Genomic DNA, 16,163 nt, shown 5'->3' with positions numbered 1-16,163 from the left:
AAGTCGGAATTAACTATCTCTGCGCTGTGGTTGTCATTTTGTGGATCTGCCCAAGCTCACCTGTGATGGAGTAGGGCTCCGAAACCGGTAGTGAGAGCAGGTTGATCCACATTATGACAAACACAGCGTAGAATTAAATTTCTATATAAGCTGTTAAGTGGCAAGAATCCCTATATAATTTTATTATATACCTATATTGCAAGAAATTTGTTTTCTATTTTGTAATTTGGCTTGCCTGAAAAAAAGCCTTTTACCATCCTTTTACTATCGATAGTTGCGCCCCGGTGGTACGAAAGTACTACCATTGCACGCAGGCCGCTATCTCCCCTTCGGGAATTAATATCTAACCGACACTTTCCGACAAGTCGGAATTAACTATCTCTGCGCTGTGGTTGTCATTTTGTGGATCTGCCCAAGCTCACCTAATGATGGGTTAGGGCTCCGAAACCGGTAGTGAGAGCAGGTTGATCCACATTATGACAAACACAGCGTAGAATTAAATTTCTATATAAGCAGTTAAGTGGCAAGAATCCTTATATAATTTTATTATTATTATGTTATCTGTTGTAACATATACTACATCAAATCAGTACCCGTACCGGAGAGAGGTCGGTGGGTTCATATCCATCTGGACCAAACCCGTCTCTGTTGATTACAATTTTCTCAAACATTTTCTGACTTTTTGAAAATTCTAATACTATTCTAAATCAGAATAATTTGGCACGGATTAAGCAGTTGCTTTTAAAATGTTTCCTAAATTGTCTTCTACAACTAGTAAATAATTTCTTTTGTCTTGAAACACTTCAATTGGAATTTGGAAAGAAAATTTCAACACTTTGCCTTCAAACGTCCAATCATAAGTTATCATTTCGTCTTCTTCAGTTCTTATTTCAACAACCCTAATGCCAGCAGTTGATCTAATAAATTTATTAGACCGGTCATAAGTCAAAGTATATGAAGTTGTGACTGATGAACTGGAATTAAACCATCTAAAACATAAATTTGATTAAAAAAACCGCGAATGCCATAAAAAATTACTTTACTTGTGGTAACACAACATCACAGCACAGCTTTTGGTTAAAAAAGTGCAATGGTCATCTTCGAATTTCTTAATAATGGAGTATTCTTTCTTTTTATTTTCGTTAAGTAATCTCTCAGATAACTTACTAGCTTCAAATTCTTCTTTAAATTCAATGTGATCTTGAAAGCTTTTTGATGTTATTTCTTCATTTCCAGGCAGATGAGATTTCGCAAGGAAGAAATTTTGGACATTGTCGAAACCTCGTCCCATAATGCCGTTTTGAGTGTGGCCCAAATTAAATGTATGATAAAGTTCGTGTAAAACGGAACCCAGTGTTGTAGAAAAACAAGCACCAAGAGTACCTCTAAAACAAATTATTTGAAATTAGTTTAATACAAAATGCGATTGTATTTTTTTGTAGAAATCTTTATTAAAAACAGTGAAATATAAACTGATTAGTTTTTCAATATACCGGGTGCGTCTCAAAAGTGGCTCACCCCTATAACTTTTTTATTTTCTCAGATAAAACAACGATATTTGGTATGTGACATATATAAAAAAAATTTGGTATATGACATAAATTGGGATTGATTGACGTATTCAATTGTTTTCGGTCACCGGAAATGACTACAACTTTTGATTTTTAAATGGCACCCTCGGTATTTTTTTACTTTCTTCGATAGAAAATAACACTCTGAATCCAATGACATATCATATATCAACTTTTAACATTTTGGCATATGGTTTATTTGAAATTGTAACATGCGGTTCATAACGACAATTTCACTCAAAATACCAAGTGTGTGGTATCAAATTATTCGTAAAAAATGCTTTTTCCAAATATGCCAATGAGATATGATTAAAAATATGATTTGGGCATCTTTTAACCGGCCAGGACAAGACACTAAAAACATTAAACGATAAAATCTATTTTTCCAAGGTTCCTTGATTAAAGATTAGTGTTTTTAACACAGCTATGGCACTCTAAATTGAAATTTAAAATAGAATTTGTTTTTGAGTGACTATGTCAAAAATTGACATATGATATGTCATTCGATTCGGAATGTCATTTTCTATCGAATAAAGTAAAAAAATACCAAGGGTGCCATTTAAAAATCAAAAGTTGTAGTCATTCTCGGTGAAACCGGAAGTGACCGAAAACAATTATTGAATACGTCAATCAATCCCAATTTATGTCATATACTAACATACCAAATCCCGTTGTTTTATCTGAAAAAATAAAAAAGTTATAGGGGGTGAGCCACTTTTGAGACGCACCCGGTATGTACAGGGTGGACCATTTTGGTTGTTTCTATAGAGTATCTAGGAAACCGTGAGAAATATTCAAATTTTGATACTGCAGTCTCGGATTCTTTTTTTTTGAAAAAAATGCAATGGCGCAAACGGAGCGTGGCTATCTTGATCGGTTTCAAAGCTACAGGGGGATTCTCAAATTTTGTACTTTTTGAAGATGTTCGATAGTTTGTTTATTTCAGCTACCACGGAAAAATGAATTATACGTTCTAAAGGCACTTTTCTGTGTAGAATGCAGTGGCGTAGTCAAACTTTTTTCGAAAAAAATATTTTTTGAGATATTAACTATACTTATGTTTTTTTAAATAGAACCCCCTGTATATTTTTTAATTTTCTTATTCAGCTTGGCATGGGCTTCTCGAAAATATATAAGACTTTATATTTATTTTCACTATTAACCTCAACATTTCAATTTTTTCTTAAAATATCCACTTAGTAGATAGTAGGCCGCGCCGAGTAACAAAGTAAACGGTTGTCATGGTGATCGGAACATACCTTTGATGGATACGGGATAATTCATTTCAACAGATTGAAGTGTGTGTATTTTAAATAATAAAAAAATGAGTAAATCTGAAAATTTTGAGAAATATAATATGTTATATTGAGACTAACAAACATAAGCAAATGGTAGCTGATTTATATTTTGAGCGGTAGCCAGAGTGCGGGCAACCAAACCCAGCCATTTTTAAAAGGTTAGAAGATAGTTTAATCAATTTTGGATCTTTTCAATAACCGCGTCCGAAAAATTATCATTATTAAGAATATTATTATTATTAAGAAGATGAAGAAAATCAATATATTAATGTCCTCGGAGCCAAATACATGAATTAGCCATTAAATAAAATTGAACAATACGAAGCAAATAAAAAATAAGTGTGACAGAAACAAAATAATATATTTTAATATAAACTCAAGAGGTTACTTCAATCGGACTTCTCAGTTAGACAGAAGACTACATTAAATGTTCAGACTGCTGCTCATTATTATCTAGACAGAGTTGGTAAACCGTCTTGGTTCTACCGTCTCCGCACACCGGCGCCGCCACGCCGCTAACAGCATTTCAATAGCTCTAATATCTCTACTTGATGTTGTTGGATCTAGTGTTACGGCTCTGAGGACATTACTATATTGATTTTATTCATCTTCTTTCTGATCATTTTTCAGACGCGGTTTTTGAAAAGATCCAAAATTGATTAAACTATCTTCTAACCTTTTAAAAATGGCTGGGTTTGGTTGCTCGCGCTCTGGATACCGCTCAAAATATAAATCAGCTGCCATTTGCTTATGTTTGTTAGTCTCAATATAACATTCTGACATATTATATTTCTCAAAAATTTCAGATTTACTCGTTTTTTTATTATTTAAAATACACACTTCAATCTGTTGAAATGAAATATCCCATATCCATCAAAGGTATGTTCCGATCAGCATGACAACCGTTTACTTTGTTACTCGGCGCGGCCTACTATCTACTAAGTGGATATTTTAAGAAAAAATTTAAATGTTGAGGTTAATAGTGAAAATAAATATAAAGTGTTATATATTTTCGAGAAGCCCATGCCAAGCTGAATAAGAAAATTAAAAAATATACGGGGGGTTCTATTTAAAAAAACATAAGTATAGTTAATATCTCAAAAAATATTTTTTTCCAAAAAAGTCTGACTACGCCACTGCATTCTACACAGAAAAGTGCCTTTAGAATGTATAATAACTATCGAACATCTTCAAAAAGTACAAAATTTGAGAATCCCCCTGTAGCTTCGAAACCGATCAAGATAGCCACGATCCGTTTGCGCCATTGTAATTTTTTCAAAAAAAGAACCTGAGACTGAAGTATCAAAATTTGAATATTTCTCACGGTTTCCTAGATACCCTATAGAAACAACCAAAATGGTCCACCTTGTACAGAGTGGCGCACCTCATTCACTCTGTTGATTATACGAAAACGGAAAGATGTAGAAACAAAATATTTTATGGGTATAAGAGGGAGGCAATGTGCACATTTTAAAATTATTTTGAAATATACAGGGTGTTTCAGACTAAGATCCATACAAAAGTTAATTTTCTTCTTATGGAACACCGGGTATTTTATTTCATTTTTGGATTTGGGCCTAAAAAATGCATTTATGATAAGGGTTAAATATGTTTAAAATCTTTAGTTTTTCAGATATTTAAAGATATTTAAATATGCATAGAACAATAGAATAGATTATCAACACCCTCTACGTTACTTTTCAAAATTAAATCTTATGCTGAGTTTTGGTAGAGAAATAAACTTTACTAAAAAAATTATTGCTTCCTTAAATTTATACAGGGGTACCAAAAATTGCTGATCTATTTTAAATATTTATTTGGCATAAAACTTCGTTATTTCAACTGCAACACCCTCTATTTTTTTTTAAATAAATCGAAGAAGATTCAAATGCTTTTCAAACTACATTAAGGTTTCCTATACCTATATAGTATTTTTCAATAAAAGATGGCTGGTGTCACCATGGCAATTTTCTAGTGACAGTTTGTAACTATTTTCAAAATCGACATTAGTTTATGGATTTATTATTTAGATTTATAGTAGCTTACTTAAATTTACCTACAATAGTTTAATAAGTAACTATTCGTTATTTTATCAAAAAAAATACAGCATTGCTGGCAGAACAAATGGATATGCTACTAGTGATTTTATTTTGGGAGGAAAATTGTTTGTTGACCTCGGGGGCTTATGCTCGAAGATATCGAAATACGAATCTGCCTGATAAGCGTGGCTTGGAAAAACTACTTGTCCTATTCCGCAGAGGTGGTAGTGTGGTTTATAAAAAACCTATTAGGCACAAATCTGTCGATGGATGTGAAGAAGATGAATTTGCCGTAATTGGCTCTTTCATAGAAAATCCATATATCTACAAGTCATTATAAAATAAATCAAAGAACTACTTCTTCGTTTTTCCAGATAATATAATAAATACATATTTAATAAATATTATTTATTAAACTGTTGTAGGTAAATTAAATAAAAGTAAATCGTATAAATTTAAATAACAAATTTTGTCCATAAACAAATTTTGATTTAGAAAATAGATATTAACTGTCACTAGAAACTTGCCATTCCGACATTACGAAGATCCTAAAATTAAATAAAGTATTGGGTAAACACCAAAAGTTATATTTTTTCTTATGAATAAACCATAAGAAAAAATATAACTTTAGGGTGGTCATTTCAAAATAATTTTAAGTCATGTACATTGCCGTCCCACATGTACCCATAAAATATTTTGTTTCTACATCTTTCCGTTTTCGTATAATCAACCCAGCCGAATGAGGTGTGTCACTCCGTATAGTAAATAAAAATATTTTTTTTTCAAAAAAATATATGCAAGAAAAAAGATTGCAATATTATGGACTAAATACAAAAATATACCTATAAAATCAAAATTTTGATTTTCCAGAAAAAAAATAATTATAGACACGTATTTTATTTCATGCAATATATATTTTTTTATTTTATGCCCTGTAAAATACGTTTACCTACCAAACTAAACCAAATATTGTATTTCAAAATTTTTAAAGACAACTAAGAAGTTAAATTTAATAATTTTAGCTTTAGAATTTAGATTAGTTGATACTTGATAACGGTTAGTGATACATCTGACCGAATCGTCTACCGTCTTCAAACGAAGAAATATTATTGTCGTTCCAAAAATATACAACAAAAAACAAATGCTTATCACGTACAAATATATTATGAAATTTAAAACTGAAGACCCAATTTCTACAAGAAATTAGTTTAAATAAAACAGTAGGAAATTCAAAAATTATATACCTATAGCAACTGTCATCTAAGAATTTACTTTTGTCAACCAGCGTCTCGTCTTCAAATTTACAAATTATATCTTCAATTTTCTCCGGCCATGTATATAAACAAGCAGTACCAAACAGAGCTAAGCCACCTCCGCCTAATGCAACATATCCGTCTGTAATATTGATTAATTCCTCATGAGTCTTCATGGAATCTGTATATCCATCACCGTGATAAATTGTACAGGACAGAAAGGCTAAGTATTTCTGTTTTTCTGATCCTATTTCAGATGTCATAATATCTCTACCTAGAAAGAATTTTAATTATAACTTAAATCCTTTTTCTCCAAATTCATAAGATAAACTATGCTTCATCAAATTTTATTCTTCAAAATCATTTTATGTTTTAACTGTATTAAGACGCTGAGCAATATACAATTAATCTAAACATATATAGCAAAAATTAGAGATAAAAAAAAGTTGAAAGTTACCTATACTTTCCCATAGTTGCTGCTGATTCATACTTGGAACATCCTGACATTTAACCTTACTGTGGAAAATTTGACATTTCATTTCAATATTAAATGTTTTCCTACCTAAACCATTCTCGAACATTTTTTCAGCGGAGAAGCATTGTAGCAATTTTGTAGCAAGTAAAATTCTATCACAGGCACTTTGGATATCATTGTTCTCATTGGATGGAGCTATAAATAATTGATGATTAAATATATGAAAGAAGTAATACTGTAGTTAATCTACAGGGCGCTAAAAGTTAAGTAAAATTGGAAATTTTAACTGAATTGCATTCATCTTGTGCAAAGTACAGAGACTGGCATGTATCTGCATCACAGGTGCCATGAGAATATGTCCAACAGCAGCAATGGAGGTCATTCTAGACCTAACACCACTGCACATTGTCGTCGGTAGTTATGCCAATGCGACAATGATTAGAAGGGTCATTGACGGAAACAGTACTGGGAGAATTTTCAGGTCAGGGGCTTGGAACACCCTCAAAACGAAAATTCCACTTCTCCAACTTCCAGTGGATGACTGGAACAGTGGAAGGAAGAAACGCCTACTCATTGCAACATGTAAAAGACCATACAATAACGTGGTATACTGATGCTTTTAAAACAAAAGCAGGGACAGGGATAGGAGTATTTGGGCCGAAAACTAAATACTCCGAACCAATGGGCACCTATTCCAGTATCCTTCAGGCAGACGCTATGGAAAGATGCGTACAATTTATCTTAGATAGGAACTATCGAAAACAGGAAATTGCCATCCTATCCGATAGTCACCACTAAATGCGATCAACTCAGTAACCATCAATTCAAAATTGGTCAAAGAATGCTTAGAGAAGCTCAACAAATTAGGCAAAGAAAATAAAGTCCTCCTACTCTGGGTGCTTGCTCACCAAGGGATAGGAGGCAATGAAAAAGCAAATGATCTAGCTAGAAAAGGAGCGAACACTCCACTAACTGGACCAGAACCGTTCTGTTTTCCAAACGGGAACCAACTGAAACCGGAACTGAAACCGGAACTGAAAAATTTTAAAGACTCCATCCGTAACTTGGAATGGGTGTCCTCCAACGATCTAAGACACTCGAAAAAGTTCCTCAAAACTTACGACCGAGAAAATTGAAAGGTTTTCCTTGATTTAAGTAAAAACAATCTTCGGATTGTCACGGGGTTTCTAACAGGACACTGTGGGAAAATGGGGAAACACCCAAGTAGCATTTTCACGACTTGCAACCACATGTTTACTAAACACAACGTTGGATTAGTTACAAAAAATAGTTAGTTCCGTACCTTGGGTATTAAAATAAATGTAAACGTTGTTGTAACGTTGTGCCGACGTTCAACTAGTGCTACAACAAAGTAAAATCTTCTGCGACGTCGAATAAACGTTGTCTTGTAACCTTTTTTGCTTAAGTGAACTTTAGGTGATTCGGACAACGTAGTTACAATGTTGGGCAATAGTTTTCCGACGTCACTTTCAGAACCTATTCCAACGTTATGCAAACGTCGTCTGTTTTCCTAATTCCAACGTTGTTTAGATTTCCTTATTCTTACGTTGGTAGGACGTCGAGCTACTACCTTTTTGCAACTGTATTGAACCATAACCTTAAATCTTAAATTTTCACTTCATTGTTCTGTTCAGTCAGACAGTTCAGTGCTGATTTTGTTTTTATAAAAAAAAACTTAATTAAAATGGGACATAAGAAAGGTACATATAAAACTAAATTTAAATATACATCGACATATTACCGATACTTTATCCACTACCTCGTTTATTTAGAATATAGAGGATGGCACAAGCTAGACTCTAAGATGACTAAATTAGGCAATCTTGCGACTAGTATACTACCTGTTAAGGCTGAACTGCGACTTTATTAGTCCAGTATGCGACTACTCGAACTACTCCATCTTAATCTCCAAAACAACAAAGTGAAAGCTGCCATGTTGTTGAATAAGAAAATGTTTCGTTCCTAAAATAGTAATTCCTGCTTTTTGAATACATTAACTTGAAATATTTGACCATAAACAACACGCGGAAACATTTTTTTCGACTGCGAATAAATTATTTTCATTTTACTAAAAAAAGGAAAATTCAAGAAATTTTTTAAAACTTCTTTAATTTTAAAGCCCATTAGTATTTTTCAAAGTAGAAACAATACATTTATCAATAAAGTTGTTTGCGTTTAACTTTTTTGCCTTGGGTAACGAGTTACAGGGTCGGTTAAAGTGTTTCAATAATTATGATCTTCAAACATCCTCCACACTTAAATACTTTTGTTTTGTTTTCCTTTACTGCCATCTGGCATATGTCTCACGCCAAACCAAACTAAATCATAAAAATAATATTTTTACTATAATTATCCCAATTTAGGATAAAACGCGACTTAGACGCCATATTATTATAGTTTTGTATTTCCGTGAATTAGGATTTTAAACAACGTTGCAGTTTGTACTAAATTAGGCTGCTAGCCAACGTCGGTATCCAACATCGTTTCGCCCAAATATTATTCTCCAAACTAGTGCAGACTAGGGTTGGCACGAGGTTGTGCCGACGTTGCGCCCCGACGTTTGGTCGCGTGACACAACGTTGTCCCGACGTCTAAATGCTGCTTGGGCACCAGAACACCTTATCAATGAGTGCGCTGAGACGACGACCATTCGTACCATGAACTTTAGTACGGCTGATGTCGAGGATGGAGAGAACCAAGAAGAAGATACCAAGAATGTACAACTTTGAGAAACACCTCACTGTAGGTGTATTATATTATATATTTGTTCAATAAATAGGATTGGAAAAGAGAAATGGTTGCTCAGCAGGTAAAAGACCATACCATAACGTGATATACTGATGCTTCCAAAACCAAAACATGGACAGGGATAGGAGAATCTTGGCCGAAAACTAAATACTCCGAACCAATGAGCACCTACCCCAGCACGCTTCAAGAAGAAATCTCCGCGATGGAAAGACGCGGACAAATTTTCTTAAATGAGAACTATCGTAAATCAAACAAGGAATAGCATCTTATCCGATAGTCAAGCAGCATTAAAAGCGATCAACACAGTAACCATCAATTCGAATTTGGTCAAATACTGACGCTGAATAAATTAGGCAAAGATAATAAAGTTTTAGGTGCACTTTGGGTGCCAGCACACCAAGGGATAGAAGGTAATGAAAAAATAAACGATCTAGCTAGAAAAGTAGTGAACACTCCACTAACTCAGACTGGACCAGAACCGTTCTGCTTCGCAAGTGGAAACTAAATGAAAGCGAAAGTCAAGAACCTGGAAGAGTCCGTCCGTAACCTGGAATGGGAAACTTCCAACGGTCTAAGACACTCGAACTTACGACCGAGAAAAATCAAAGATTTTCCTTGATTTAAGTAAGAATAATCTTCGGATTGTGATAGGGTTTGTAACAGTTCTCCTCAACGAACACCTCATGCTCAGTAGAATGAAGCTAAAAATCAGCGGCGAATATACAGGGTGCTACAAATTCGAGGTACGAGCATTGGTATCTCGGAAACCGTAAGAGATACGAAGATGGTTAAATTGGGGCAAAGTTGCACTTTAGGATGTTCACCGAGATGCCATCAAAAAAGTTTTAAAAATTTTAAGGATTGCTGAGTTTTTTGGAAAAAACGGATTTTTTTAAAAATCAATTTTATTTTATCCTGGCGTTACTTTTTAGAAAATCAAAAAATTAATTACATATTCATGGCTATTTTATTAGGGCTATCTGATAGTATTTTTAGATTTTCAAATTAGCTGATAATTTGTGAGATACAGAGGCCAACTTAATTTTTTTAAATACGGACCTGCATTTTTTATTTATAGTTTTGAAAGAACTCGATGTCCTGAGTACAATGATATGTCGCACTTGATACTTCTTTTTGTTTTAGGTACCTTAACAATAAAAAAAACTATTTAATTATTATTTAAAATAATTTCAAGTCCCACTCTGGTTTTTTAAATTATTTAATCTGATTATATTCATCGCAACAATATGGATCAGCGCTAATTAACACTGAATCGAGCCAATTGAAAGATTCAAACAAATAATACTCAGGTCAGCAATTTAAAAATATTATTTATAACTTTTTTTATTGTGATTTTGAAATCTCAGTGTACGATCTAATAATATGCATAATATTAATTGTAGTTATTATAAATAAATCAACTTCTACAAACTAGTTTTTCTAAAACTAGTAATGCTCTACATGTTCGAAAGGGTTACCACCGTCCCTAATGCACAAATTAATAATGTATTTTTCGTTCAATCTTATTTATAGCTCTTTGAACATATCTTCTTCTTATACTTCCGAATGCATTCTGTACTCTTTATTGTAATGTTGAAATGTATTCTCACTTTTAAAAATGACGTCAAGTAATGCCCAATAATTTTATATTATTTTTTATTATTTAATTGCATTTGATTATCCGTATTCAATGTTTTACTCCACGTCATTGCTAAGTTTGAAAGCTTACCAATATTGTAACAATGAATAGATTAAATATTTAAAAAAACAGAGCCGGACTTAACATTAGTTTAATTAAATTGTGTTCAAATGTCCGAAACAAAAAAAAATTTAAATATGGCATATCATTGTACTCAGGAGACCGAGTTCTTTCAAAATCTGAAATAAAAAATGCAGGTCCGTATTTAAAAAAATTAAGTTGTCCTCTGTATCTCACAAATTATAAAAATACTATCAGATAGCCCTAATAAAGTAGCCATGAGAATGTGCAATTGGTTTTTTGATTTTCTAAAAAGTAACGCCAGGAAAAAATAAAATTTATTTTCAAAAAAATCCGTTTTTTCCAAAAAACTCAGCAATCCTTAAAATTTTTAAAACTTTCTTGATGGTATCTTGGTGAACATCCTAAAGCGCAACTTTGCCCCAATTTAACCATCTTCGTATCTCTTACGGTTTCCGAGATACAAATGCTCGTACCTCAAATTTGTAGCACCCTGTATAGATTCTCTAATGAAATAACTGGGAAAACACCAGAACACCTCATCTTTGAATGCGCCGAGACAACAACCATTCGTGCCATGAACTTTGATACGACTAATATCGGAGATGGAGAACTAACCTCGGTAAAACCGTCTTTTGTGAAAGCCCTGAAACTGTATGATGAGTTATAACTCAAGAAAGGGGGGCACAATAGATCTGTAAGATTGCGGTGATTAACCCCCCCCCCATACTTATATTCTACATTCTACTTTATAAACACCATGTATAAATTGAATAATAATTACAAAAACTCAATTTCATAGTTTTGATTTTTACCTTGAAATTTTCCATTATGGCCTTCGCATATTACATATAAAGGCGTCACTTGATAATCACTTTTCAACGGGCTATAACTAAGAATAATACTCCGACTTCGACAACCATACGTTAACCAAAATTCATTTCTTCCTTCGTCTAACTCCAATAACACTTTAAATTTATTGTCGTAACAGCTAACTTTTAATTTGGCATTAGAATTTTTGATCAATAGTATTAAATTCGAAGTTTCTTCTTGGCAGGATTGAATATTTTCATTCCACTCTACCGTTCCCGTTAATCTAATTAATGGATACGTTACAACCTCATCATCTTCAAATCCTCTTATATTGATATTATGAGAACAATTAAAGATATTCTGAAATAATACATGAAACTAATTTTATAGTACTTAATATAAAGACCTTAAAGCAAGCATATAATCAACAAGTGTAATGTTAAATATGAATAGATATACCGGGTGCGTCTCAAAAGTGGCTACCCCTATAACTTTTTTTTTCAGATAAAAAAACGATATTTGGTATGTTAGTATATGACATAAATTGTGATTGATTGACGTATTCAATTGTTTTCCGTCACTTCCGGTTTCACCGGAAATGACTACAACTTTTGAATTTTAAATGGCACCCTCGGTATTTTTTTACTTTATTCGATAGAAAATGACACTCTGAATCGAATAACATAATATTATTATTTTAACATAATATTATTATTTTCATAAAATATGTAATTTTAATATTACTATTTATTTTTGTTCATATAGTTCATTTTTTGTTGAAATATGCAATTATTTTCTTTTAAAATTTTTTACTGACATTGTTTCCATGCCCTTTTTTTGGGTTTCTTTTTGTATTATACAATAAGGAAATAAATAAAGCATTATCTATCTATCTATCATATCATATGTCAACTTTTGACATTTTGGCATATGGTTTATTTGAAATTGTAACATGCGGTTCATAACGACAATTTCACTCAAAATACCAAGTGTATGGTATCAAATTATTCGTAAAAAATGCCTTTTCCAAATATGCTAATGAGCCACCCTCGTTCCATTTGAAAAAATTGAGATATGATTAAAAATACGATTTGGGCATCTTTTAACCGGCCAGGACAAGACACTAAAAACATATTGGACGATCAATTCTATTTTTCCAAGGCTCCTTGATTAAAAATTAGTGTTTTTAACACAGCCATGGCACTCTAGATTGAAATTTAAAATACAATTTGTTTTTGAGTGACTATGTCAAAAATTGACATATGATACGTGACGATTCAGAGTGTCATTTTCTATCGAATAAAGTAAAAAAATACCGAGGGTGCCATTTAAAAATCAAAAGTTGTAGTCATTTCCGGTGAAACCGGAAGTGACCGAAAACAGTTGAATACGTTAATCAATCCCAATTTATGTCATATATTAACATACCAAATCTCGTTGTTTTATCTGAAAAAATAAAAAAGTTATAGGAGTGAGCCACTTTTGAGACGCACCCGGTATATTATGTTTATCTTTATCATACAATAATGAATATAATTATGATGGTTTATTTGAACAAAATTTAATTAAAGTTGAATATCTTACAATGGCACATCCTAAATTGGTGTTCGGATATACGAAGTATGTACAGGGTGACCCATTAAGAATAGCTCTCAGCTGTATCTCGGAAAGTATTAGCCATAGGGCCTGCGGCAAAAAATATTTATAACTAAGGAGACTATGAGAAATTGGTGAAAATTATTTTCAAGTTTTTAGAACGCCCGCTAGAGGGCGCAAATGCTATAAAAAATAAGAAAAAGGAGTTTTTACGCACTTTTGTGCGTAAATTTCTTAATCCTTTTTCTTATTTTTTATAGGCAAAAGCCTAGATAACGGGTACTATAAAAAATAATAGCTTCATAATCTTCAGTAAATTTTGAATATTTCTTGTTGGAACCATTTTCCCCTATCTGCCAAAATTAAGTAGTGAGGGAAGGTTAGATCTGCTTTTATTGTAATATTAATAACTCTGGATGATATAATCGGACTGGATGATCGGAATCCACCAAACGGGGGCTCGTTTAAAAGAGCATAATACTATAAACGTCAAAGTGTTATTTGATCAACATTTTCATAGTCTTAGCAGCGTTTTATTTCTCTTTTGAAGAAAGGCATTTTTAGAATAGCAATCAAAAGATAAAAAACGCTGCCAAGACTATCAAAATGTTGATCAAATAACACTTTGACGTTTATAGTATCACGTCAAAAGCAACTTTTTTCCAAAGCCTACCATGACTTCACTGGGGCATCGTTTTTTTATTCACTGTCATTGATATCTTAATTATTAAAAATTAATACATCTGGTATTATGGTATTCTGGTATATTGTCGATTTTAGAACAAATTAATAGTTTCTATCTTATTTTTTATTAGAATAGTCATAATCAAGAGGGCTACGGTAACCGTGTTATAAAAATAAAATAATTAAGAGCTTATTTTTTCGTAGTTATTATAATTTTGCTAATATCTTCAGTTTGAAAAAGGATATCAAGATGCGGTTTTCGCTGACTTTTTAAGCTTTCACTACTCTTTACTATCAGCTAAAATTACATATACTATCGCATTTAATTATTTTGAAAAAATGCGCAATGTTTGTTAAATTGTGTAAGTCAGCGCCCCCTAGCGTTTACATTCAAAAGCTTATTATTATTGTTTATACGGTATAATATAGAGTAAGAAATGCTCTTTGAAACGAGCTCCCGTTTGTTGGATTCCGATCATCCAGTCCGGAGTTATTAATATTAAAATAAAAGCAGATCTAACCTTCCCCCACTACTTTATTTTAGCAAATAAGGGAAAATGGTTCTAACAAAAAAAATTCAAAATTTACTGAAGATTATGAAGTTATTATTTATAATACCCGTTATCCAGGCAAAATTGCGGAAAAACTCCTTTTTCTTATTTTTTTATAGCATTTGCGCCCTCTAGCGGCCTTTCTACAAACTTCAAAATAAGTTTCAGCCAAATTATATATGTATAAACAAGGGTTTCAACAATCTCTCATAGTCTCTTTAGTTATAAATATTTTTTTCCGCAAGCCCTGCGGCTAATACCTAATACTTTCCGAGATACAGCCGAGAGCTATTGTTAATGGGTCACCCTGTACATATGCAGAGCTCTGCAAGCGCACAAAAAATTTAAGTCTTTCTTTGATTTAAATAATTTTAATGACTTAAGTATTTTAATTTTAAACCATTTTTCGAAGGCTGACTTAAGACTTAAAATGTAAGTCTTTTTGATGATTGACTTGTGATTTAAATTTTTATTCTGAATAGAAAAAGATTTAAGTCTTTTTAGAAAAGACATAAGTCATATTAAAAAGATTTAAGTATTTTTAATGACTTAAGTAATAAATAAATAACTGATTAATTTTTAAATAAAATTTTTAATTAGATAATATTCGTACATGTATGTATATTAGATAAAGATAATAGTAGATATTTTAATAGACTATAAATAGACTCTATGTAGCCATCATTGTAACGGTAGCTATAACACATTTCAAATATGAAACGAAATCTACTGTTGCTGGAGACAAAGTTTATCGTTCTGGTTAGAGATGGCGCCACCGACATTAAATAATGTTTTAAATTTAAATCAATAAAAATAATAACCTCACTTTCTCAGAATCAAATTTTAATATTTTTTTTATTGAAAATACTACAACGGAAATATTAAAAGACAAAAAAACTCACCATTTTATCAAAAAAAGTTAAAACAAAACCATAGTTACACTTTTACACTAAAAATCTTTTGTAGGTACATAATACTCCTGCTATTTCTGCAAAATAGCGCAGGAACTACAGGAAGCCAAACATACATATCTACAGGATGTTTCGAATTGAGCTACTCTTTATAAAAAGGAAGGTGTGGTTATTTTTCAATTTCACTACAGACAATAATTTTTTTTGGTTCTTCTAGTCTTGTCTTTAAATAATGCATCCTTGTTGGGACATCGACCCATATAAAAATTATTGAAATCCTTGACATTAAGCAGTCGTAGTTTTATAATATGTGCATTATTATTAAAATGTTTGTATAGTCCCAGACGATGATTCTTCATGTTAAATCAATTAGAGCTATTCAAATTAATGGATATTAGATACTTTTATATCTTGAACACCCTTGAAATTTGCATAGGTATTTATTTGGTTCTCTACAATTAAATAAAATTTATGTAGTTTTAT

At 32.1% G+C, this 16,163-nt stretch overlaps 1 protein-coding gene across 1 annotated transcript; it reads right to left on the bottom strand.

Annotated features, from left to right (window-relative positions):
• Positions 1 to 466: 466 nt before the first annotated feature.
• LOC115875352 (putative zinc metalloproteinase YIL108W) lies at positions 467 to 15,931 on the bottom strand. Its single transcript, XM_030890779.1, has 6 exons — positions 15,672 to 15,931; positions 11,941 to 12,298; positions 6,619 to 6,831; positions 6,153 to 6,435; positions 1,044 to 1,385; positions 467 to 989 (listed from the first exon to the last, which is right to left on the bottom strand). The coding sequence occupies exons 1-6, from the start codon at positions 15,672 to 15,674 to the stop codon at positions 728 to 730; spliced, it is 1,461 nt and encodes a 486-aa protein (XP_030746639.1). The 5' UTR covers positions 15,675 to 15,931; the 3' UTR covers positions 467 to 727.
• Between the last annotated feature and the right edge of the window lie 232 nt (positions 15,932 to 16,163).

The sequence above is a fragment of the Sitophilus oryzae genome, unplaced genomic scaffold (genome assembly GCF_002938485.1).
Source record: "Sitophilus oryzae breed Bouriz unplaced genomic scaffold, Soryzae_2.0 scaffold_1375_pilon_pilon, whole genome shotgun sequence".
In the NCBI taxonomy this organism is placed as follows: domain Eukaryota; kingdom Metazoa; phylum Arthropoda; class Insecta; order Coleoptera; family Curculionidae; genus Sitophilus; species Sitophilus oryzae.
This window is presented reverse-complemented; position numbering and strand designations above follow the sequence as displayed.

Bases quoted from the DNA above. Each gene is read 5' to 3' on its own strand.
- LOC115875352 (XM_030890779.1), bottom strand. The intron at 6,436-6,618 runs GTAACTTTCAAC...AATTCTTTCTAG, and splicing joins GCAACTATGGGAAAGTATAG to GTAGAGATATTATGACATCT. The intron at 1,386-6,152 runs GTATATAATTTT...AATTTGTTTTAG, and splicing joins TTAGATGACAGTTGCTATAG to AGGTACTCTTGGTGCTTGTT.